This window comes from Ursus maritimus, unplaced genomic scaffold (genome assembly GCF_017311325.1).
Source record: "Ursus maritimus isolate PB19 unplaced genomic scaffold, ASM1731132v1 scaffold_2, whole genome shotgun sequence".
Taxonomy (NCBI): Eukaryota; Metazoa; Chordata; class Mammalia; order Carnivora; family Ursidae; genus Ursus; species Ursus maritimus.
This window is the reverse complement of record NW_024424452.1, coordinates 76,154,151-76,180,417: the sequence shown is the minus strand read 5'-3', so window position 1 is coordinate 76,180,417 and position 26,267 is coordinate 76,154,151. Positions and strand designations below refer to the sequence as shown.

Here is a 26,267-nt window from a genome sequence, read left to right as displayed (position 1 = left end):
ATAACATCATAGTAAAAGGATAGACACCTGGCTGCCTTGGTTACCTCAAAAATCACAGCCCAGTGTATCTTCATGAGATCACCAAACCATTACCCTGTTACTGGGACCCCAAGCTGGATCCTGAGATGTGTGCTCATTTGGGAGCTTATTTTGTGAATAACTGCAGGATACAAATGGAGCTTCCACTTCAAGTTTTGGAAGCATTCTCCAACAAAGTTCTATCATCCCAGAAGCCCTTCTATACTCTGAGAATACTGTCAGTTATTTTTTGTGAGGCCTGTAAAAAGTTCTAAGTATAGATGAGATAGCTGGTCGATACCAGTCGCTCTTCCTGACTAGTGCAAACCTGGGTGGTATATCTGACCCTAACCGCTAGTCTGCCCTAGGCCACCAGAGCAACTGTTTGTCTTCTGCGCTCAGGGCATCCCAAGCTAACAGTGCACCTTTGCTTTTTGACAACAGCCACACAAATACAGAATTGTATCCCTGCAGAAAAGTGACTGCACGGCAATAGTGGTCTACTGAGGAGGAGAGGCATGCCTTCAACAGCATTTAGAAAATGGATGAGAGCAGAAGGTTATTTTTAAAACACCAAAGAGTGGCACCATAAATATTTATTCAGAAAAAAAAAGTATTTGATAATTGAAGGACCCCAGGCTAGTATGCAGCCATCATTAAGTCAGAGAAAGGGCCAAAATGGCAAGAATATCTCAAGAAGTAGAATCATCCAAGAACCCTCCCATCTACCGGCCTTGGCAGGAAAATTGATCTTGTGTTTGTGTCTGTGTGTGTGTGTGTGTGTGTCTCTGTGTGTGTGTGTGTGTGTGTGTGTGTGTGTATGTGTGTTTCTCCTGTCTACCCATGGGCCTAATTTCACCAGGAAAGGAGCCCACCAGAGCCATACCTTTGTACCTATAATTGAGACAACTGGAAAGTAAAGGAGCCTACATTCTAAGTGGAACAAAAGGGAAAGAGACGACACTGGAAGAACGGCCCTCATGGAGGCAAAGGAAGAGAAAGATCAAAGGGGACACTATGCAGTGCAGGGCCTGGCATTGCTGAAAAGCAGGAATGCAGCTGGTATGGTTTCTATCTAGCTAGTTGATCTGGAAAGACTGTAAAAGTGTAAGAATATAAATGTTGGCTTGAATTGCTGGCTCTCAAATGTAACACTCCAGTCCCAATTCTTCTCACAATATAGATAAGAAGGCAAATGTCCCACTCACATTCTGAATGATCTCTGATCAGGCTTCCTGCTACTCATTTCAATAGCTCATTCTATGGGAGTCCCAGCTCAGTTTGCATAACCCTTTCCTTTGTTTTAAAAAATACCTGACTGATTGCTCAGTTCAATTCCTTACCTCTCTTCCTTGTCTCTTATTTAAGGCACAGCTTCCTCAACCATTTTTAACTATTATAATTTCCAATCTCTTTGGCTCTGAATACAGAATTGAAAGGCTGCAGTTGTAAGAGTATATTTACTTTGTCAAAATCATCAAAATCGTAATTATGTATGCCAAAATAATATTGATATAGAGGATACCATTTTTAGGCATTTATTCCCCTATTAACTATTTAAATATTCTAGAAATTGATCTATACGGAATCAAAGAATTAAAATTTTACCATTGGTTATATTAATTTTGTATTCCTAAATTCGTTTCACAGCTGTCATTCATTTAACAAAGATTCATTGGGCAAGTGCTGTAAGCCAGCTTGATGCTCAGTTTTGTCAAACGACCTGATATTAAAAACTAGTCTTGAGTGGCAGGTTAACTATACAGATAAATTGTCGTACCAGAGAGAAATATTTTATAAAAATCGAGGGAAAACACACACAAAAAAAATGGTTAAACCTGTTCTGAGAAGGCCTCAGAAGATTTGATGCTTAAATCATGACAGTGAAGCTTCCAGACAGAGCTGGACAGCGACCAAATGCCTAATTACTTCTAAACAGCTTTTTGTTAGAATTTCACTGAATACTCTGAAGTAATAAGAACTATTTAATGTAGAAAGAATGCAATATATATGACGTTAGGAAGCAAAACATTAAATATATAATTCCAAGAGAAAATTTTAATTATGGTCTGAGAGAAAGTAGTATCCGATATATTTTTAAAAATGTTTTAATAAAAGCCAATATTTTAAGCGTTATTTAGGGTTGTGTTTAATTATTTTTGTGGCACCTCAATATAAAAATTTACTTTTAAGCATGGACCACGTTTTTTCCTAAGGGGAAAAAATATCACTTGAATGGCCTTTCCAGCCAATAAAACAAAAATTATACACTTATAAAAGTTACTAGCCATTGATTAATCAGATCATGAGAGCCAAGCTATTAGGTTTCTCTTGGAACAAACACAAGATGAGGCAAGATTCCCACACCTTCAAGGGTAACTAGTTCGCTGCCTTAAGCAAAGACTCAGGTTATTAGGTACCATCTGTTCATAGTTCCATACCAAACATAAATTGAGAAAATAAACCAAAGACCAGAACAAAAATTTTTTATGCACATGACTTGAGTTGATTGGTTTGGCTAACCTAAAGGTATGGGCTCTGTTTTGATCCAAAAGCCATAAACTTCCCAATGTTGGCCACTCACTACAGACTGAGTAGCAATAATGATTTTACTGCTCATTAAAGCATACAATAATTTTATTCCATTTCTGTGAACTAAAACCTGCCCACAAATCCTAGTAATCCCTTATTTATGTACAGCATAATGCTGGATTCATTCAGGAAATGAGAAAATATGTATTTATTATTATGAAATAACACATTTATTATGAAAAAGGAAAAACAGAAGCATTCACATTTACAAAGGCGATCAAAGATGAGAAACAATTCTAGTATAAAGAGGTCAAGAAATTGCACAAGGGAAAATGGGAAATTTTTTTATTGAGTGTTCTGCATTTTAGGAGTGGCATATGGGAAGTCTCAGAAGACCTAACTGAAGCTGGTAGAAGGGGAAGGGAGCCAGGGTCCATTGAGGCGGCCTTCAGAAAACTGGTCAGAGAGAGAGAAATATGCTAGCCCTCCTTCTCCAAGCAAGCAAATCCCAAATCTCTATACCTCAAATATTTTCTACAAATGGTAAAGTATATAATAGAAGAACATATATGGTATGTTTGTATGTTCTCACCATAACAATTTTTCTAAGCAGAAAAATGGGAACTCTAGTGTTAGTAGGCAAATGCTAAGGAATAAAGATACAAGTCCAATCTTCGGGGGTGCCTGGGGGCTCAGTCAGTTGGGCGTCTATCTTCAGCTGAGGTCATGATCCCAGGGTGCTGGGATTGAGCCCCTCATCGGGCTCCCTCCTGGGAGCCTGCTTCTCCCTCTCCTCCCTGCTTGCGCTCTCTGTCAGTATCTCTGTCTCTCTTTCAAATAAATAGATAAAATCTTAAAAAAAAAAAAAAAGGTTTAATCTCAGGTGAAATAAAGCTGAAAGGTAGTCAGAAGAGACAGCCTCACTAATTCAGAGCACACCATATAGGAGGCCAGGAGTGGGGTTGACACTGTCTCAAAACAACACCTGAAGATAATAATCAGATTTTCATTTCCCTTCTTTTCAAGTTCATCTCTGGTGGACATAGTAATGAGCAGTTTGAAAAGAAAAATCAAAACAGAAGGTAAGGGGAACAGTGGAGGCCAAGGCAAACTACAAATGAAGAATTAATTATAAAGATCATAAATTCTTTAGTGAATTATGAGATGAAAAGGTGAAAAGCCTGGAATATTACTCAGCCATTAAAAAGAAGGAAGTCCCATCCTTGGTGACAACATGGCTGGACCTTGAGGGCAGGGGCTAAGTGAGAAGTCAGACAGAGAAAGACAAATCTGCATGATCGCACTTGGAGAAGCTTGTGGAATCTAAGAAGCAATAACAGCAATTGAGCTCAGACACCGAGAACAGATTGGTGGTTGCCAGGGGCCAGGGCGGGTGAGATGGGTGACAGCCAAAAGGTCCAAACTTACCGTTACAAAATAAATTTAAGTCCTAGGGATGTAATGTATGTACAGCACGGTGACCATAGTTAATAATACTGGCCCGTATATTTGAAAGTTGCTGAGAGTAGATCTTTGAAGTTCTCATCACAAGAAAACATTCTTCAACTATGTGTGGTGATGGAGATGGATGCTAACTAGGCCCGTTGTGGTGACCATTTCACAGTATATGCAAATACCGAGTCATTACGTGGTACACCTGGAACTAATATAATGTTATATATCAATTATAGCTCAATAAAAAAAGTGGGGGTCGGGGTTAAAAACAAGTAACAATAACAAAAAGGTGAAATTCCTCTCCTTTAAAAGTCAAGTGCCAGGACTGAGTTCCCTATAACATCTAACAAAAAGTTCATGCTCAAATCAGTTCAGCCTGATTTGAAACCTGAGTTATGTAAGGCATCTATTCTATGCAAAACACAGCACAGTTTGTTAGACTGGACAGCTAGCCATTAGAGGAGATGAAATGCAAGTCTTTTTTTACAGAGTAGAAACCACAGCAGATCCATCCAGACCTACAAGAAAGCCCTATTTGAGCAGGATGCTTTGCAGCTATCCTGCTACAGACTTTCAGGGAATGTAATCAAGTGGTTACTGCAGTCAAACTGATCATCACCCGCCACATCAATGAGACATGATTCATTTATTCTTTCAAGCATTCATTCAATAATTATTATTGAAAATCTGGCTGTTTTAGGGTTGTGAATACAGTGTTGAACAAACCAAGTCCCTACTCCCATGGAGCTTATATTCTCCAAGTCCCTTTATTGTCCAACAAGAAAAACAAAAGACATACATAGTATAATTCATGTGGTCATATGTGCCACAAAGAAAAACAAAGTTTGGTAAGTAGATGAAGAGTGTTTGTGTGTGTGTGTGTGTGTGTGTGTGTGTGTGTGTGTGTGTTTGAAAGGAGGCATGTATAACTATAGATAGAAAAGTCAGAGAAACAAAGACTCTGATTCGGCAGCCTTTGAGGAGAGACTTGAAAAGAAGCAAGGGTGTGATCCACACAAATATCTTGAGGCAGGTCATCTCCAACGTTGAGAATGAGAAGTACAAAGGCCCTGCCATCATCTCTCCTTGACCTGTTGAAGAAACAAGGAGACCAGTGTCGCTGGAATGGACCAAGGGGAAAGTGGGAGGAGACTAGAGATGAAAAGGGGAAAGATCACGTGGGACCTTGAAAGCCACGCTAAGGACTTTAGATTCACTTGATTAGTATGTGTACCCAGAGCAAGATATTTACTCACTTAACATACCACAGAATTCAGTATTTCTTCTAACAGCGCTTTTTAATGAAAAAATTTTCCTTGTATTTCTAACAGCCATCCAAGGCATCTTTTTTATTTCCTTGCAAAGCTTTTTTTTTTCCTTTTTCTGAGCAGGGAAAAAAAAAAATCAATTAATTGGTATGATGGCAATCCAAGAATGTGGTTCCCCAAGAGGCCAATAAATGGCACAGTTGCTAAACTGTGGTTTAAAAAACAAGATGTTCCTCTCAGTGCTTCCTGAAAGAACTTCAGGACCCTGCGATGATGCACTGGAGAATTGGGGGTAAAGAAAAGCAGCTGAGAGCTGATGCCCACCAGAAAAATTCTGAAATTGACATGTCCCTGGAGTGAAGCCAAACGGTTCATAAAGCTCTAATGTTCTTGTCTTGTCCTCCAGTGCCCCAGAGACAACAGTGAGAAAATACCCGAGAAGATTGCATTCCCCCAGAAGTCTAGCTTTGTGTTTTGTTACTTGAACAAACATAAATCTCATGTTTTTCACTGATGTTTATTTATGTGGCTTAAGGGGGAAAATTAAATATTTTACACATAAGACATTCAACATGAGAAATATTATAAATGAAAATATTGTTTTAAAAATATACATGCATATATATATATATATATATATATATTCACAATACAGCTAGAGTAACTATGCCTTTCATATTGCCTGGAGCAGTCTTACTTTCCTCCTACTATTCCGATGAATGTATTAATAGCTCCCCCTTTCAATCTCAAAAGAATCCTACGTTGGATGATAAATTATATAATCATGTTATCTATGGCTCATGTTCAAAAGGGGCCAAATAATAAAGTCCTGGTATAATCAACTTTAATTAAGATTATTTTGCTTTGCAAAAGATTTTAATTAGACTGGTTTTAAAGTACAAGAACTTGGAGGTGGACATAATGAGGGCAAAAGTCGAAAACATCAAAATGAGAAATAAGGAAAATACGGAAAAGAAGACCTATTCAAATCTTATTATTTTAAAAGGAATTCTTTTAAAACCAAGTGCACATTTCTTTAGCATCAGGGTAACTTTAGAATATCTAAGTTGTTAATAAGTATTTATAGAATGCCTCCACTGTAGGGTTAGTCATAATGTTAGATGCCAAGAATAAGAAGATAAAAGACACAGCTTCTTTTTTTTTTAGGAGCTTATAACCAACAAGAGGAGACATTAACCTAAACAAATAAATTACAAACAAACCACAATGTAGGATCATAAATGCTATGATAGAAGTAAACATAGGGTGCCAACAAAAGCACTGAAAAGGGAATAGGGAGGGAGATCAGGAGAGGACCCCCAGCGGCCCTGCAGGAAGATTTCTTAGGAAAATGATGACGATTGAGCTGGATCGTAAAAAATGAGAGGGGATGGCAGGTGAAGACAAGAGGAAAAGGAGACATTCTGAACAAAGAGAATCACGCGTGTGAAGCATAAAGGCATGACAATTCCGTGAGGATGGCGCAAATCACTTGGAACGGCTGAAGCAGGCACAAAGTGACAATAGATGTAACTAAAGAAGTGTATTCAGGGATCACATGTGAAACTAGAAGGAACTGTAAATGATTTGTACCTTATTCTCAAGACATGAGGAGCCATTGCATAATTTTGAGGTAACAGGCAAAATAGATGTATTTTAGAAGGGCCACTTTGCCAGCAGTGGGGAGGGTGAATTTGATGGTGGCTAGACTGGAGGTAGAAAAACCAGTTAGGAGGCCACTGGAGTAATTTAGTTTAAAAAAAAAAAAAAAACAACTGTTCAGGGCCGTAAGTTAGAAGAGAGTAGTGGCAGTAGACAGACTGCGGAGTCGACCATTTTAGTACAGAGGCTGAGCTGGAGTTACGGATTTGGGAATCAACAACATTTTAAGTGGTAGCTGAGCTATGGGAGATAGGATCTGGCAGGAAGAAAGGATAGTAAAAAGAGAAGAAAACCAGGAGCAAGCTCTGTGTGACTCTGGTGTTCAGAGGCAGGAAGGGTGGATAAACTCAAAGGAGACAGAGGAGGGATCATGAGAAAGATGGAAGAGCAGCCATGAGAGGGGGTGTCAGCTTCAAAAAGAGAGTGGTCTACGGCATCAGGAATGAGTGCGTGGTGCATTTGGCAATCAGGTCTCTGGTCGACCTTTACCATAATTACTCAATAGAGTAGTGGCATGGAAGCCACATTTCAGAGAGTTACAGATCAACTGGAGATAAGAAAATAAAGATAGCAAGTGTAAACTACCTTTTTCCCCAAGAAGGTTTCACATGAAGAAAAGGAGAGAATAAGGTAGTAGATAGGTTTTTGTTATTGTTGTTACTGCTTTTAAGTTAGATAATTTTTAATGTGATGGAGAAAGTGATGATTTAAGAGAAAGAAGAATAAAAGAGTAAGTCCCATAAGAGGGTGAGAGTACAGATAGGAGCCCAGCCCCGGTCAGGAAACCACATCAACAGAGACAGAGGGAAGGAGAGGCAGGGTTGGGAATACCAGTAAGTTTGGGAAATTAATGTTCCCACTTATGGCCCCTATTTTCTCTGTGAAATCATTACTTAAAATAAGAATGAAATTGATGAGCAGAGAGTGGTTATAGGGAGAGCACAGGAGAGAGAGAGCTGGAAGGGTAGAAGCTTGTGACAGACTACTAGGCATAGGGAAGAATTGCTCCCTCACTTCCTCCTCCACAGCACCTTTCACGCCTCACTGATAAAGTAAGAACTTTTCATCAACACTTCTGCCCTCTTGGGGAAGTCCTACTGAAGAAACTTCTATTATTTTCTCCAGCTCACAGAAAGAAAGAGGGGGAGAAAAAAAAGACACGTTGACTGGTAAGATGGTGAGAACCTGACCTGCATCAGTCCTCAGCTCTCTGTTGGGTCGGGTAGGTGTGCTAAGTCACCGCTCAGACGGGGCTCTCTGACATTTACTGGCTTACATTCCCACAGATGGAAGGCAAACCAAAATACTCTGTATTTCGTATGCGTGCACATCTAACTCTCTCCACCACTGTGGGCTTTAAGTTTTACTGTCAGAAGAGGAAGTAACAGGAGGCTCCCATTTCAACAGCAAGTCCCAGACACATTTTCCAATCTAGATTTATCAGCAGCAAAGTGGATACTAAGTTTCAATCCTCCTCTAAGCTTTTCTCCCAATTTTCTAACTGACTTATAACCTAAAAAAGTTAGGAGGGGTGATCAGCATTCTGAAAACCTTAGATATACAGTTTGAAATTTCTGAAGGATCTCTTGGTAGAACATTTGTCAGTGATGACAAGGACCACAAGAGGTCATGGAAGTATCATACTAGTACGGAATAAATGGAGAGACACTGGAGTCAAAGGTCTCAAAGAAAAGTAGTTGTTGGGTGTTGGACACCATCTCTACATGGATCTCTACTGAAATCATCCAAGCTGAAGGTGAATTTAGGATGAAGAGGAAAAATGTAAGTGAGGTTCTAAATATATTGACAAATGCAAGGGAGTGACTAGGACATGATGGTGACAGTGAATAGAAGGGAAAAGCAGAGCTGGTACCACTGGGGCCTTTACTGAAGAATTTCCAGGACATTGAAGGCATAATGTTTGGAAGTCACAGAAGGAGAAGTAGGCAGAGGTCAAGCCTGATGCAAGCCCTTAGATTCTTCGGGTTTGAGCCAATAAATATTCTTCAGTGAAGAGAGCTGCAGGATAAGCAATAATCTCAGGGAGAAAGTGGGGTTTATTTAAGACAAAATATACAGGGTTTTGAGAAGACAGCACAAATATACAGCTACCATTGATCCAGAAATGGAAAAGGGAGGTTCAAAGGGTGGAGAGCAAAAGAATAGAAGCCAAAAAGTGTCCAGGAACAAGCTGTCTCTTCCCACGCCATCAGGACTGACAGTTGGTTTTCCTGCAAGTTGGATACAATGGGAAATGATAAAAAAAAAAAAAATGATTCATACATACCATAAACACTCGATATAACTTAAAACATAAATGTACACACATGTGCCAATCTTCTGATGTAAGGCCAAGGCCTGTTCCCTGCATTTGGATCTGGGGATTGGAGTTATGCATCTTCTGTCTTACATAAACCACATCCTTCATCTATGATTTCCAGTTTGGCTTTCTTTAAAGTGGAGGGAGAACCTGAAGACACTTGTGAAATAATCTGAATGCAGAGCCCATCTAGAATTTTATAACTCTCCCCACCTTCTTTCAGCATTGTCCTGCCTACACCTCGTCAACAACAAAACTTTTATAGCTAACGTTTATCAAGTCTCTCTGAAGCTGTGTTTATAGAAACAAAACTCAGTCTTTTCTGTGTTTCCTCAGTTCATTTGCTCTTCATTTCAACTACACGATTAAAATAAGAAATACAACCGACTAAACAGGCTTGAGGACAAACACAACACAATGGGCCCTTGGGAAAAAAGACAGCTTTCCTGGTGGGAACAGGAGCACATGGGCAATCTCAAGGGAAGCTTCTGTCTGAAAATTTCTATGTGCTGAGGGTGGCNCTGTGGTTAACAGAGAAGGCAGCATCAATTAATTCGGTGTCACTTATGAGGTGGCCAATGAGGAGAGCTTTAACTATACAGGTGGCAAGAATGACTGCATGTTGAGGTATAGGCAAGGACAAATAGGAATGCGAAGTATCATCAATGGGCTTCAAGTTTTCAAATGGAGAGCTGGTATAAAGGTTGTTTTTTTGTTTTCTTCTCCATGTGTATCCTCTTCCCTTTCCTCAGTCCCTTAACTCTTATGGCTTTTCTCATTTTGGAGGAAAGAAACTAGGACATTAAGTAACAAGGTAGAAGAAGAATGAGATGTCTAGAGAAAAAGTCTGAAACTCCACAACCACTTCTGGGCCCCAAGCTATTCCCGCCTTATCTCCTTTTCTTTTAGCATTGGCATCTAGGGATTTAGCTGGCTCTCCTCTTTTACTACTTTCATCTTTCTTCGTCCGAATTTTTCTGCCAGGTAACTGGAAACCATATTCATCTACATTCTCTATCTCTCTTACTTCCCACTGGTTCTTTAGGGAGGTTACTTATAGTAACCATACAGAAAGGGAAGGGTAAAAAAACCTACAAAACCAGAACAATCTATACTTTCAAGAAATAAGTACCAGTGTTGACTACCATGGGGCTAGGCCCACCCTACCCTAAACATCATCACTAACTCCCTTCTTACAGTTTCTAACACAGGGTACCCCTTTCATGCCCCCATAGAATGGATGGAATCCAGCACAATTCCTCCATGTTCCTCAGCGAGGAGTCCCCCACGGGGGAAGTCTCTCCCCCACTACTCTACATTATAGATTCAATAAACATCACAAAGTAGATAATATTAGATGCTAACTGAAATGGCCAGTTATAGACTAGCCACCGTTTCCTGACCACTTGCTATGGTTATTCAATGTGTTAGATGTCCCATGGGTTTGAGGCACCATCTTGTTTAATTCTCATGGAGGTAGTATTGTTACTATTTTCATCCTCTTTTCACAAAGAAATTTACAAGACAATAAGGGATTAAGTTTGATACTCAAGGTCACGTAGAAAGTAAGTAGCAGAGCCAGGATTTGAATCTAGGTAACTGGACTTCAGAGTCTGGGGTCTTTACTACTACACCACGCCGCTGCTTCGCAGAATGTCCAAGTTCAAATGTAATTCATTTAAAATTTCAAAGAATTTTTTTTACTGATCTACACAATGTCAATGATCCCCTTCCCCTGACAATTATCCCATTTCCATACACCATAAGAAAAACTAGTTTAGGGCATTCACGTAATTGTTATAAAGTGATATTTACCTGTTTAAGACAATAAGGAGAAAACTAGCTGACTAAAATACTCTTTCTGGTTTAAGCAACCCTGTTTGGCATAGAAGAAGACAATCGACAGATAATATCCCTGCCCATCTACCATGAAAGCAATTCCCACTCAATACTTTCCACAATCCTTCCCCTTGGGCAAACATACTACCTTTACAACAAAGTGAAGAGAGGCATGTAGCAGGGTAGGAAATATGGGTAAACCAAAAGTTAATTGTTGGAAAGTTAAATAATTCAAACTTACTTTTTTGGTACACTTCTTGACAGTGTTGATTAATTCTTGTATTACCAGATCTACACTCTTCAAGGAAGGTCCTTTCAGCTTTACAATTTGCTTTTTGACTATTGCTTCAAATGCCATATCTGGAGTAAACAACCCTGTCCTGAATATAAGAAAGAGCAGGACATTAGATTTTTTTAAATTAAGTAATATCCAATACTTTTTTGATGAAGGTTTTAACTGACATGTCACCTACAGCAAGCATGTAATACCCAAGTTTAAAAGTTACGTAGTGATTTATTCTATCAGTAGTATTATTTGTAACAGTATCTTCACTACTACGATTCCATAATAAATTTCATTCTATAGATGATTACCAATACCTAAAAACAGTTCCCAAAATGTTTTCATGGACCGGAAAAATATGGCCTGTAACTAATGTTTAACTGTAATTCATCTTTTCTCACTGTTTCACAGCAATAAAAAGCAATGCTACGATAAAAATGGTGTCCTAAATTTCCATTTCTGTCTAAAGTATTCCAAAAGCAACCCCCTCTTGTCCTTCATAGAGCAGAAAATAATTCTCATTTTGCCAACACTAGAATAGTAGTGTTCCTGACTATGCAGTCTATTCTTTCCAGGAGAGCTGTATTATAGCAAGTTCCGTGGTTCCCGGTCTGAGGTCCTGGGGTGCTGGAGGAAAAGGAAGACAGTTAAGTAGAAGTAGCTTGGGACCCAGGATGCTTAAATTGTGAGTTTACAAAAATAACAAATGATAAACAAAATAGCAAGTATCTTTTCACTTGGCTGGAATTAATTCAAATTGGTATCATAACAATGTTTTTCTCATGCTGTGCAGGAGCGCAGGAAAGCAGATGTGTGTGTATGTGTGTGTGTGTGTGTCTGTGTGTGTGTGTTTGTGTGTGTGTGTGTGTGTGTGTGATAAAAAGTGAAAAAATGATTACGTCTAAATAAAAGGCCAATGTAGAAAAGCTACCAGAAGAGGGAACCTGAACCCTGAGTATCATCACGCCCAAAGCCCTGCAGGGTCCACGTGCTGGTGCTTGGTCCTCCCCATTCCCAGGCCCTCCTCCCTCCCTCTTCTCATTTCTTTAACTTCTTCTCCTTCACCACTCAATTCTGTGGTGCTTCTTTTGGGAAATTTCTTCCACACTTCCCTTACAGCAGCTTTATTCTGGTCCCTTCTAATCATTTACTTTAGCACCCTATGCTCACCTCTCTTTCTAACTGTAGTGATCATACTATACTATAATTTGAAGTTTCTCCACGTTGGACCAGAATAAAATCCACACTGTTTGGTCTAACATTAAAAATTTCCCTGTCTGACCCTAATCTTCCGTTTCAGTTATTTGCCTCCTCCTCCATGCACCCTATGTTTCAGCCAAATCCAACCATTGGCCTTTCCACAAACACACTCATACTAACGTTTTCTGTCTTTGCCTCCGTCCGTGAGGTTCACTTTGCCCTCCCCACACTTCCAGCCTGTCCAAGTCCCACCTGTGCTTCAAAGCCCAGATCAAAAGCAACCACTTCCTCCAGCTCACATTCTCCAGTCCTGCCCCTGACAAGGTCTTCCTTCTCTGAACCCCAAATCCTATTTTGCATTGCAGTGGTCTGAGCACACATAGTCCTGTTACTACCCTGGTAGAAAGGTCATTACTGCATTTATCTTTGTTTGCCCTACAAGGACTGTCTTCCTCCCTTGCTATTTACGGGCACACAGTGCCTGCAAAACAAAGGACCATTAGGTCTGCAGTGGACAAAGATGGCTTCTGTTATTCAAATATCTAACAATCCGTTGGAAACAAAACTTTTCATATTAAGCGTAATTAAGAGCCTAAGTAATCATGCCACGAGTATGTCTTATTCTTAGGACACTGTACACTTCTTATCATCTTATAGGCAAATTAATTCCAGAATAATAAACAACAACCAATTTCTTCTTTTGGTATGCATGTAAGTCAGAAAGCTTCAAAACTGAGTTATGAGCTTTCACAGTTACATTCAGCAAAAATGTATCTGATAAGAAGTTTTTAAAGCCAAGTAAAAGTACTGTATTTTACTTTTACAGTAAACTAAGTACATATATAAAAATACTTCATGACCCAAAAAATGTGAGTTGGTTTCACTGCACTTATCAGATTGACATGTTTGAATACTAGCTCCGCCCAGCTCAAGAGCAAGACACAGTTTCTACACCAAATGTATTCTAGATTTGAGGGAGACAAAATAGAATTAGTAGGGAACTTAGAAACCCTACTGACAGTGAGAGAAAAATACTGGATTTGGTTATAGAACGTTTTCACCCTTTTACTTTGTGAATGCATATTTACCTATCCTATTTGCAACTTGCAGAGCAGGTCATCTAAATGTTAAAATGATAGAGAATTCAAATGTCCTAACTCCTTTCACATGTACATTCAGTGTCAAACTTTGTCCTCTCAGGCTCTGCTCCCAAAATCGTCCCATCTTGACCTGTGGCAGAAGCTGAGACACAGTGGCCCATAGACAGGGGACACCTCCTTCCCATGAGATCATTCATGAAGTAGGCAACCTAAGTTCAATACCTTAAATTCAGGACACTTAATATATGTTCCATTAAATTCTGTACATGAACTCAAGAAATGTGTGTTTTAAATTCATCTTTTTCATTTTTTTAAAATTCATTTTCTTCTTATCATAGTGCTTTAAAGAAAGTAAATGAGAATGATCCCATTTTATACAAGGGAAAATTCCACACAAACTTCCACACAAGGGACAAGTTCCCCTCGCAGCCTCACGTCCCGCTGCTCTCTTGTCCTATCAAAATGCAGGACTCCGCACTCCACGAATCCCTGCTGCACTTTTCTACCCCTCTGCCTTTGCTCACACTACTCTTTCCACTTTAAGCCCTCTCTCTTACCCTCTTGCCTCAACAATCCCCAGCCTCTCATGTTTCACACATGCACACACACGTGTAAACACACAGCACACTGTTGCCTATTGAAATCATTCTCATTCTCTATACAGGCAAGGTTCAACTCAAAAGTCACCAGCTTCATTAACCTCTCCCAATCTTACTCCACAACTGCAGCCAAAATGTATCTGTCCTGTCTCTGTGTAGGTAATGATTCCTTAGGAGCATGTCAGGCCTCCCTCCCTAAAACGCAAGGCTCTGGAGAACAAGGTCTTGCTCACTGGCAAATCCCTAGTTGGGCAGAGTACAGTGCTGTGAGTGCAGGGAGTGTTTCTGCTTTTTTTAATTGAAAAGTCTTTTCTTTTGTGAGTGTGACAATACAGGAAATTACCATTAAACTCAAACGAGAGTCTCCTATTTCTTACTCCCACCTCTGTGTTCCACTCTGCTCCGATGATGAAAAGGCTACTTCACTAGCCATTTATAAACATTAATTTTCTTTTAGTAGCTTGACTGAGACAAGGAAAATGTGAATCACTTGCCTGATACCATGTATGTTTTTGATTGCATAGCTTATTTCTCTTCGCAATTCTTTCTCATTGAACTCCATCTGCAGATGCAAAATGAGCCACAGTTATGACACTTAATTCCTTTGAATAATAATATTGTTGAATATTTAAAAATGAGAATAACTTTACTTCGTTATTAATAAATGGATACTCATGTCTTTCCTAACTTAAACCCAGATGGTCGAAACATCTGTTTCTGTAAAGTTCAAGGCAACATAGAACATTGGGGATTTCTGGGAGTTTTCGTGTAGTGGATTTTAACTCTATTATAGATAGGAGCGCTATGCATAAGGATGCCTTCTGGACATAAATCTGGCCATTCATTTGAAATACACAATTCTTCATTCTTTTGCTGAATGTACTAAATGTATTCACAGACAAATGCATAAATAAGAGTGTCACCTGACATGCAACAGCAGTCCAGCTGTGCCGAGATTAACAATGGCTGTCTTTTCTCCCCGGCCATTTTAACCACCTGCATTCAAGGCCTCTTTACAAGAGGAAATTAATAATATTTTACCAATCCAATGCAGGAGAGATGGCTGCATAAAAATTTCCCAGAAGTTCTAGGTACTTTAAATTTATTTGGAATTAGGATCAAAGTGTCATGGAGCTTAGACCTAAAAGGGATATCAGGAGCACATTTTGTTTAGCCCCTGACTTCTGAGATTTGGCTTCTCCCCCACTTTATAACGTAGAACAGTGAACTGCTTAGTTTCCTACCCACACCCTGTGGCCCACGGCTCAGCCTTTATTGTTCCTCCTTCTCTATGTGGAACAACTCCAGGCCCCAACCCCGTCCTGCTGACTAGCTGCTCATCCTTCCAAACTCCGCTCAGAAGCCAGGCTCCCTCATGCACTCAGTCTGGGATTCGGGTCCGTAGGCTGTGTTTCCATAGCACCCTGTGCTGAAGTTTATCACTTTACTTAGCACATTTTAATGAAACAATCTATTTACCCATTTGCTTCCCACGCCAAGACATAAGCACCCTCCTCTGTATGTGAAGCCATACTACTTAGTTGCCTAATGGGCAAGCCATCCTAAGCCTAGCCAAAATAAAACTCTCCGTTCATACCTCTACACAAACTCAGCTTTTGCTCCGTTTCCCTCATCTGATGGCCCCTAACATTTGCTGTTGTGCAAGCCAAAGCCTGAGGAGTCATCTTGAATCTTCTTTCTTGCATCCCCCATATCAAGCCAAGCCCTACTGACCCTACCTCCAAAATCACAAATCCCTCCACTTTATCCATCCTCTCTTCTGGGGCATTTTTACTATGAAGCTCAAGAAGATTAAGATTCAGGGCTTCTCTCTTACATAAGCACCTTCCAAGACCCTGTGCCTAACTGTGTGTTTATAATTTTGTATTCTTCTTTAAGGCCACCCCCAATTGTATAAACTTTAGGCCCCAGAGAAAGCAGATTCACTCCTTCTCTGGTCCCACTGTTTAACTCACCTTACTTGTCTCCCTGAATCAACTCTTGCCCCTTTAAGATCCAGCCTGCAAAGTGTTCTTTTAAGATCATCCACCAAATCAGGTCACACCTTTTCTTAAAACTCTCCCCTAACTTCTCATCAGTAAATGTAAACACCTCACTGCAACCTGGAAGGCCCTGCACAAACTGGGCACTTTCTTCCTCTGGATTGATGCCGTAGCCCTCTCCCCTTCCTCAGCTCTGTACCACCCTCATCTATTCCTTACCCACTGTACAGATGCTTACTGCAGGGCCTCATCCTCGGCTGCTTGCCTTCAATGACCCTCTTCGCCAAGACCCTTCCAGCTGACCTCTTCATGCCATTCTGGTCATGCTTTCAATGTCCCCTACTCAGAAAGACCTTGCCTGAAACATCCCATCAAAAGTGGCTCACTTGGGACACCTGGGTGGAGCAGTCAATTAAGTGTCTGACTCTTGGTTTCAGCTCAGGTCATGATCTCAGGGTCCTGTGATCAAGGCCTGCATTAGGCTCTGCACTCAGCAGGGAGTCTGGTTGAGATTCTCTCTCTCCCTCTCCCCCTGCTCCTCGTGCTCGTGCTGTCTTTCTCTCTCTAAAACAAATAAATCTTTAAAAAAAAAAAAAAGTGGCTCACTTAACCCCTCTACCTCTCTAACATTATGTTACATAACACTTGATGTTTTTTTACTTTGTCTATTTGTAAAATTTTCTGTCTTTCCCCACCAGACAGTGCCTCTCTCTGTCTTGATCATGGGCACCTAGAATTTTGGCACAGAACAGGTGCTCAAAAAATATTTTTAAATTAATTAGACAACAAATAAACTTCATAGGAACTCAATTAGTATTTGTTGAAATAATTTGGAATGTTGTTAGATCCCATTAAATAAGTAAAATCAGAACCATCAGTAAGAAAATACTTCTCTCCTAAATTTCATCACCTGAGTATGAAGATTTTTGTTCAAAGACCTATCTTAGTCCTATACCACTCTCATAATATTTTATGAACAGTTATATAGAACAGAACATGGAAATAAAATGAGGTGAAAGGAAAAAAATAACATTTGGTACAAACCTTTACTATCTCAAAAGGAAAGCGTTCATGGAATATACGATTGATTTTAGCCCCTCCTGAGAGCTCTAGGGTATCTACTTGATCCCCTGACCCTTCAATTCTCTTCTCGAAGTCCACAGCAAATTGCTGAACCATCCTATAATTGTGAAAGAGAAATAAATTCAAGTTAAAGTTATAAGGCTTTGCACTTCTCATTTTAATTTGCTATGGTGAGCCCTTAGAATCCTTTTCCTAGTGTTCTTAGTGGCACCTACAGGCAGAATGAACATTGCACTCTATTCGCTCAAAAATGTAATTCTATGACACACTTGTTATTAAGATTTATTTTAGCCAGTTAATTAAAATACATATCGTAAATATCTGTGTCATTAGATGCATTCTATCCATTTAGTTGAAATCATAAAGTGGTATTTAAAAATACTTAAATTAGGAATTAAAGTTAAACAATAAAACTTTACATAGACGAGTCACAACGCCCCTCGGTCCCTATGACATCACACTGGCCTAGTGTTCTAACTGCTCCAGATGAGCCCCCTCCTACTCTGTGAGCTCCTCTCCTCCCCACCCCCAGCATCACGGACAATGCAAACTGGCGACCTCCATCCCCCTCTACAACTAGCTCTAGCCTTGTTTTTCAATGATTCCCCACAACTGGATAATAAAATTAAAACTCCTTAACCCATCATGCAAGATTCCTCCATGGTCTGGCCCAGATGCTCCATCTCTCACTACTCGTCCACATTCACCTTCTAAGCCAACCAGAAAGAAGCTAACTGCAGTTCCCTGTATGCACCATGGCTCCCGGCTTGTACACTTGTTTTCCTTTCTACTCAGAACACCATTCTCTCTGCCCCTTGCTTCCTTGCCTGGCTAATTTTTATCTGTCCTTCAAGACTCAGTTCAAGCATTGGTTTTTCCAGGAAACCTTCCACAGGCCTATCTGCCACCACTCCTCATTGTTCCTTGTTCCTTCAGCTTATTTTCAGCACAGCACTTAGCAGAGTCCATCACCCTGTTCACCTGTCAGTCTGTCTCCTAAGGGCAAGGACCACACATTTTATCTATCTCCCGCTGCCCAATGTATGAGAGGTACTCAATAACTTCCATGAAGGAAGGAGTTACCTTAAGGTGGTTGGTAAAAACTAAAGAAATATATTACAGGGAGAAAATAACAACCTACTTGCATTTTTGATTACTAGATGTAGAAACTCTAATTTTGGCACGCTGGTACTACTTTCAAATTCAAAATTTAACAGGAAAAAATTCAAACCATCCAGGACTTGTATCTTTTATTCTCTTTCATCAAAATCATGGATGAATTAAAACTGCAAATTAGGCCAGAAAATTCAGAATACAATTCAGTGTAGCTATGTTTATGCATATGCCAATGTTAATCTAATTTTTAACCCCCTGAGAAGGTATATACATGAGAAAGCACTGAAACACTGGGAAATTTTAGGAAAGTTACCTCCAGCCTACACTCCAGCCCCCTGGCCCACTACAACAAGCTGTAAACAATTTCACACTATTCTCTTGTCCTCCTCTTCCTCTTGACAAACTTCCCCCCATACATTAGGTTCTCATGAAAGTATCTTTTCCTCTGTGAACTCACAACGTTCCTCACCTGTAACTGCTTCCTCATCTGGGCTCCCTTAACAGTTTACACTTACCAGAAACATAGCATTTATCAGACTTTAACACAGTTAGTTGCTTAAATGTCTGTTTCCCTTGCTCTACTGTGGCCTCTTCTTGAGGGCAAAGGTCTTATTCATTGTCGAATCTCCAGCAGATAGCAAAGAGCCAGACACCAAGTCGAACACAAAGAGATGAGAGGAAGGCAAGAAGAGAGGCGGGCAGAAAGGGAAGAAGAAAGAAAAAAGAAAAGGAGGGAGGGAGAGAGGAAGGAGCTGATCAGCCCCCTACAAGGGAAGAACCCAGATGTGGAAAATTTTGTAATCTGAATCCAATGGAGTCACAGAGGCAAGCTTAGTATTTGTAGGGAAAGTAGTTTCAGTTGGATGGTAAGATGATGACCTAGGGCCTAAATAGAAAAAGCTTTCTTTTCTCTGTAACTTGAAGAGTTTTTATAGGAGCTTAACCAAAGCCAAGAATAAAAAGAAAAGATAAACTAGGAAAGAGTTGAATCCAAGAAAAAATTCTTTCCTCAGTATGATTCTATATTTTTAAATGGGGAAACATAAGATGTTACATTAAATTTTTACTTAAAAATTTGAGCATTTAGAAATAGCTCCACAAAGAAAGGAATTTTGTCACGCATTTTGAACACCAAATTAAGGGCATCTTGATTGCAAGGAAGAAAGGGGCCATAATAGATGGCAAGCATCATCTTTGGAAATGGACTTAGGATGTTCTGGAGTATCAGCTGGACAGGGGGTCTTCTGGCTGAGAGGGACCTGTGGTTAAGTGGCAGCACAGGGATAAAAGGACAGATGAGGCTGGGAGGGGCCTAAAACCGGAAGAAAGATAAAATACAAAAGGAGCTGGCAATTCTCTAACAACTCTGCTGTCCTACCCAAGACCACTCAGGGATAAACCTAGTAACCCAAGGATAAGATGGGAAGAACACGGAGGAGTAAAAAGATAACCTGGCAGTTTTCACATCTGTTTTTTTAAAGAGCTACTTTAAAATCATTACCAAAAAGGGTAAAAGAAACTTAAATGTGGCTTTATTGTCCATACTTTAATTATTAAAGCCTTGGTTCTCATTCCACTGAAAAATGTACAAAGATAAATCACATGAAACGACTGACATAGGAAGATAATAAGTACGAAAGACATCAGTAGAAACAGTTGTACAAGACAGATGATGTTTTCGACAGGAGTCTTGTCCACTTCTAAGGACTAAGAGCAAAACCCTGCTGAGTTATCACTACTGGTTTTACTCATTTACAGAATCCAATTATAAAAGCACAATGAAATTGGGCATGGAGATGGGCAATTGGTTCAATCTACAGTAACAGAATAAAATCAACAATGATTCTTCAGGAACACATAGAGACTCGAGACTCATTGTATAACAGAACAAAGTATTGTACACGTTACTTGCTTCTTCTGTTAAACCTAGAAAATAACAAGACAAAGAGACTAAGGCAAAAGCACACTGAAGAAATTAGTCTCAAATGCTGAACAAGGGAAGGCCAAGGGCACTCACTGCAGCAACGCCTTGGTCTTCCTGGTGGGGTCTTCTGGCTTGAAGTTTTTGTAGGCTTCCACTTCATGTTCTATGGAGAGCAACTGTCCTTGTAGTTTGTTCCTGAAGTTTGGCAGGGTATCTCGAATGTGGTTGGTAAGTTGCTAAATAAAACAAAATCATATAGATATAACAGATTAAAGATTAACTCATGAGACAAAAATTGACCTTCCCTGTTTCCCTAATCATTTAAAACTTAGAAATCATATACATATATACATTTGAGATTAACTATGTAGGTAAATCATGAGAAGTAACTCCAACTCTCTCCTGGCCTTAAGGAGATGCTCAAAATTCCTTCAACTGGAGTCATTCTCTTGGGCTACCTCTTTATGCCTGGCTGGAAATACCCTGTTAAAATGCACCTAATGTTACTCATAAGGCTGCCTAATAACACTTTAGCATGGATTGATTTATCAGATTACCTAGATTGCAGAAAGGAGGCTTAAATTAGACTGCATTTAGAAATGAAGAAATTGGAGTTACGGGTGCTACCAGATGTTTCAGGACCAAGTGGAACTTGTAGGTACCTGTCAGCTGTTCACTTCCTCTCCATTCTGCAGCTCAGACAGGTGCTTCCTATTGCCCTGCCTCTGGGCCCCAGTCCAGCGGTGGTGGTTCACTGGCTTATGCCTTCAGCAGTTTGCATATGAAAGCTCCATGACTAGCAAAGAAAAGCTCTCTCTCTGGTGTTGACATCTCTACTTAACCATCCACTTGGCAATTCCACTGAGATCATCTGCTGGCACCTCAAGCTCAGCGGGATGAAAAACTCTCTAAAAGACTGTCTGCAAGTACATGTTTAATTAAGAACAAAGGTGGAATATAAACCCAGATTGGTTCGCTCTCTGCCTTGTGCTCTTTCTATTACAATGAAGTTAAACAAAAGTCTGAATTGAAAGAGAGAGAGAGAGAGAGAGAGAGAGAGAGAGAGAAAGAAAGAAAGAAAGAAAGAAAGAAAGAAAAGGAAGGAAGGAAGGAAGGAAGGAAGAAAGAAAGAAAGAAAGAAAGAAAGAAAGAAAGAAAGAAAGAAAGAAAGAGAAAGAAAGAAAGAAAGAAAGAAAGAAAGAAAGAAAGAAAGAAAGAAAAAAGAAAAGAAGGAAGGAAGGAAGAATCTTCTTGAACTGGTTAAGTAATAAACTTGGAATCAAAAGAAAGAGAATGTAAACTTCACAGAAATACATGAAAAAGAATGATAAATTAAAAGGGGAATAAATACCCAGACTGATTGAAGAAATCATTCTAAATCATTTTCATGTTTATCGGAGGTTACCTGAATATATCTATTCAATATATCTATAGTTATTTAAATGTTAATAGTTCATAACTCTATTAGACCTTTGCCCACAGTTACGACTTATGTTATTCCCCAGCATGCTATTGTTATGGCTCTGAAGCAGAAAACAAAAGAATGGAGAGGACTTCATTCCCAGTAGCAACATCACAAACCCCAAGTCTAAGAGCAACAATAACCATGAGAAACCAGTAGCCACCTATCTGCCATGTGAGTGGTAAATGATAGAAACACATGGTTTCCACCTTTTGCTTCTCAGATATCTCAACAGCAAAGCAACACTGTGGACCACTCTTGGCTTTCTAAAAACAGTTCTTTCCTTGGCTTTTGTGACCCTAGTTCCCCTCATTTTTCTCCTAACTTTTTGGATATACCTTCTACATCTCCTTTGCCAAGTCATCCCCCTCCACCAGACCTATAAATATCAATATTCCTCAAATCTGAGTCTTAATTTTCTTCTTTATTCACTCTCTGTTCTTCCTAAAGTAATCTTATTCCACTCATAACTTTAATAAATATTGGAACACCTGTGGCTACCAACGTGTTATCTACAGACCAGACTTCTAATCTTTGCTGCAGGCATACATATTAGACCATGGACTTCACTTCTATTAGATGTGTCAACGACACCCCAACCTCAGCAAGTCTGAAATCAAACAACTAATCTTCCTTTCAGCATTCTCCATCTTGGCAACTTCATAACAATATGCGAACTTGGAACGTATCCTTGACTTCACCTCTCCATCACCCACCAGAGCTAATCTACCACCGAGTTCTCGATTTTCCTAAACATTTCTCAATTCTGCTTTTTTTCATCTTCACTGGCCCTAACCATGACCAAGCTACCATCATTTCTCACTTTGACTCCTAATTTCTCATGGCCACTCTTGATCTTATCTGCAACCACCACAATCATTTTTAATCCACAGATATGATTGTGTAATTCCCCTACTCAGATGCCTTAAATGACTCACTCCCCACTACTCTTAGGATAAGAACAAAAATCTTTAACTTGCCTACAAACATTACAGGATCCAGCCTCTGCCTACTTCTCCAAATTTGTCTCTTATAACTCACTCCCTCATTCTCTGCCCTCCAGCCATAATGACTCAAAAATGCATGTTCTGCTCCAATTTTCACCATAGAAACTGTCCCTCAGGGCCAGAGGTATTGGTGCACATTGAATCAGCCATAAAAGGATCTTAGTTTCAAACAGTATGAAGATCCCTGAAGCAATAAAAAAGAAAGTGATTATCCAAGAAATGAGAGATCTTCAGTACAAAATCCATTCAGTTTTCAGTCAACCAGAATCCAATTATGTCATAATTTAGGGGTCATTTCTATAACCAAATGGCCAGTCATGTTCTTTTTACTTTTCTAGTATTCACAACCTAATTTATTTCCAACTTTATCTTTCTAATCATCTTAGTGATTTTTCTCTAAGAATTTTTCAGTTTATTTGTGTTTTTCTTAGACCAATACAGGCATTAAAGCAGTAATCTAAAAAGAGTTTTACCAAAACTAAATTTATTGGTAGAATATTATGGTTTTCGTGTGGCAAACCAATGTTCCTTCTCTAAAATATAATCATGTTTGTTAAATGACACAATGATAGCACCACCTCATGGCTTCTAAATACTCAACTACCCTTAATTAAAAAGCACAAACTTTACATGAGTCTGTGTTATGTCACTTAAAATAGAAGTATACCACTGCTTTTTTATTTTCTAAAACTTCTTCAATTGTTTTGCCTAAAGGGTTCAGGTCCAGTGTCACAAGTAGCCTGCTATTGTGTTAGTCTCTACTGATAACTTCTAGGAGCAAATAATTGGGCCATTCAATAATGACTTGATTGGTTGACTGTTAAAGTTCATAAATAAAAGTTAAAGCATATCTTATGATTCTATTTGTAAGAAAAGCCGCTCACCACTTGTGTCAATGTAGTCAAAACTCAGGGAGCGGCCCTGCATACACTGAGGATGATGCTTAACTTCCCTAGGAGATGGAGAATATGTAACCAAGTAAGTGCACTGAGGTTTTATGCAAGAAGGATGTGGGTGCACAGAACGTGGGAAGCTGGAGGCCCAAATCTATCTGTGCAGGGAAAGGGGTTATCTAGAAAAACTTCTTAGATGAGTGGAGATCAAGGATTGCTTACAAGGATTTGTTATTTTCAAGAATTTAAATTAAGGAACAAATCAATCCTAAACAAAACCATAAAGAAATTTTTATTTTATTTTATTTTATTAAAGATTTTATTTATTTATTCAACAGAGACAGAGACAGCCAGCGAGAGAGGGAACACAAGCAGGGGGAGTGGGAGAAGAAGAAGCAGGCTCATAGCGGAGGAGCCCGATGTGGGGCTCGATCCCAGCACGCCTGATGTGGGGCTCGATCCCAGAACGCCGGGATCACGCCCTGAGCCGAAGGCAGACGCTTAACCGCTGTGCCACCCAGGCACCCCAAAACCATAAAGAAATTTTTAAAAGAAATCTAACCTAGCCATTACAGATTGACATTTTAAAAACAGATCCCAAGAAATCAACCTTTCAGAGATATACAACTTTATCTTTATTTCTTAATTTCATCTTTATCTTAATTTCTTAAGATAGCTACATATTGTGAGTAAAATGGGTGCTAATATACACCCTTACTAACTGTTCCTAATAAGTGTATTTCTGCTCTGAGCAGTGTACTTTCAACATTAAAGTGCATTCTACTCACTGAGAATAGTAACAGTGTGCAACTAGGTACACATATTTATTTTTTAATTCCTATCATTTAAGCTGAACGTTTTACTTTGGAAAAATGAATATTAAAGTGAGAAATATGAATTCTAATAGTCACTTACATATTTCATGACTGTTCTTGTTGCTTGAGAAAACATCTTTACCTGATTAAGGACCTTCTGCAGGTGGGGGGTCCCCATCCGATCAGCAATATGTCTGTAAGCCGGGTGTGAGAGAAAAAATTTCCTTTCGGCCAACATGGCAGCCTTTATGTCCTTCTTCCCATCTATATCCTTCTGGCTTCTGTTTACCACCCCCACATAACCTGAAAGAGAGCACATACAATGTGGTTTGGGACATTTCTTGTTGTTTATTCTGGGGAGATTTCAAGGCTCTCAAACAGGCTGAATAAGAAAAGCAAAATTATTTTTAAGGGCTGAAGAATTGAACCCTTTACAAAACTCAATTTGAGACATCAGTATTTAACAAAGGTTGGCTGATGTGGCTAATGATACTTTTAAAAGCATTAACACAATAATGTCTTTTGCCCTTAAAAGTACATTTTAATACAGAGTGTCCCTTAGCAGTTTTGTTATATGGTGGGCAAGTACATAAGTCACACTTAAAACAGCACAGTATATATTTATGCCGTCTATGATGAATATTTATACCCTCCCTTCAAACTCCTTCCTTTTCCTGCTTTCTTATTCGTGTTATTTTAAGGAATAGTTCTCCCTCTGGATCATTTTTAATATATCATTTGGGAACATTATGCCATTCCAGAAAAAGTATAACTAATCATAAATACATTCCTCACACCGTGAAGGCATAACACCAAGCTTCCCATCGGTTTTCCAATTGTTTCTCTGCCACATCATCAAAGGAAGTCCCGTATAGGACACGGTACGTTACCCCTGCGAAGAGGCAGCAGCTTGTTCTCAAGAACATCCCTGGCATCTGTTCCTTCATCCATAAGATCCAATTTGGTGATGACTCCAATGGTTCTTAAACCTGCGTCGCAAACAAACTCAGTATTACACAGTCTGCAGAAGACTAACAAATTTTAGAGACATGTCTGTCCCAATGCTAAATGCAGGCACTCATACTTCTGGTCCTTTTCCTGTTCCTCTCTGTCTTACTGTTCGCTAATCCAATGCTACCCCAGTCTGGTGAATTTTGATGTGATGAGGAGGAGAGTTGTAAAACCACCCATCCACAAGGTAACTCTCACTTCAAGAAAGGCAAAACCAAATAGGTATATCACCACAATAATTTTAAATACATGCATTTATTTTTGTACCATGCATACATGGAAATTATACACTTAAAATTTTCCTCCAAGGTACAGTACACAAGATGAGTGCTTTGATTTTCTTATGTATTACCTTATTGAAAATAAACAAGTAGGACCAATGAAGAGTGTGTCTCGTAAACCTGAACTTATTCCTGATCCACTTCTAAGCACTTGACAAACAAATAAGAAGAAGAAAATTAGGTATAGGATAGTGTCATTACCAAAAATAAAGTTTCAAGTCTCACAACATTCACTGTTCATTAGAAAAAGATAGATGACTTAATGGAAAGAAGACCAAACTAAGAATCCTGACACTTGGATTCTAGTCTCGAGGCAAGTCACCTAACTCTCTTCTCTGGGTCTCAGTTTTCCTATCTGTAATATAAAGAGTTGGAAACCATAATCTCCAAGGTACC

General features: G+C 39.4%; 1 protein-coding gene across 9 annotated transcripts in view; it reads right to left on the bottom strand.

Annotated features, from left to right (window-relative positions):
- DNM3 (dynamin 3) overlaps positions 1-26,267 on the bottom strand; it is a 522,795-nt gene that overhangs the window by 311,380 nt on the left and 185,148 nt on the right. For all 9 annotated transcript variants that reach the window (XM_040636206.1, XM_040636208.1, XM_040636209.1 and 6 more), the window contains exons 5-10: positions 25,470-25,568; positions 24,722-24,882; positions 20,496-20,638; positions 17,324-17,459; positions 14,771-14,838; positions 11,336-11,474 (exon numbers count right to left, since the gene is read on the bottom strand). In XM_040636206.1, coding sequence (XP_040492140.1) covers positions 11,336-11,474; positions 14,771-14,838; positions 17,324-17,459; positions 20,496-20,638; positions 24,722-24,882; positions 25,470-25,568 — 746 coding nt within the window. The remainder of the gene's footprint in view (positions 1-11,335; positions 11,475-14,770; positions 14,839-17,323; positions 17,460-20,495; positions 20,639-24,721; positions 24,883-25,469; positions 25,569-26,267) is intronic.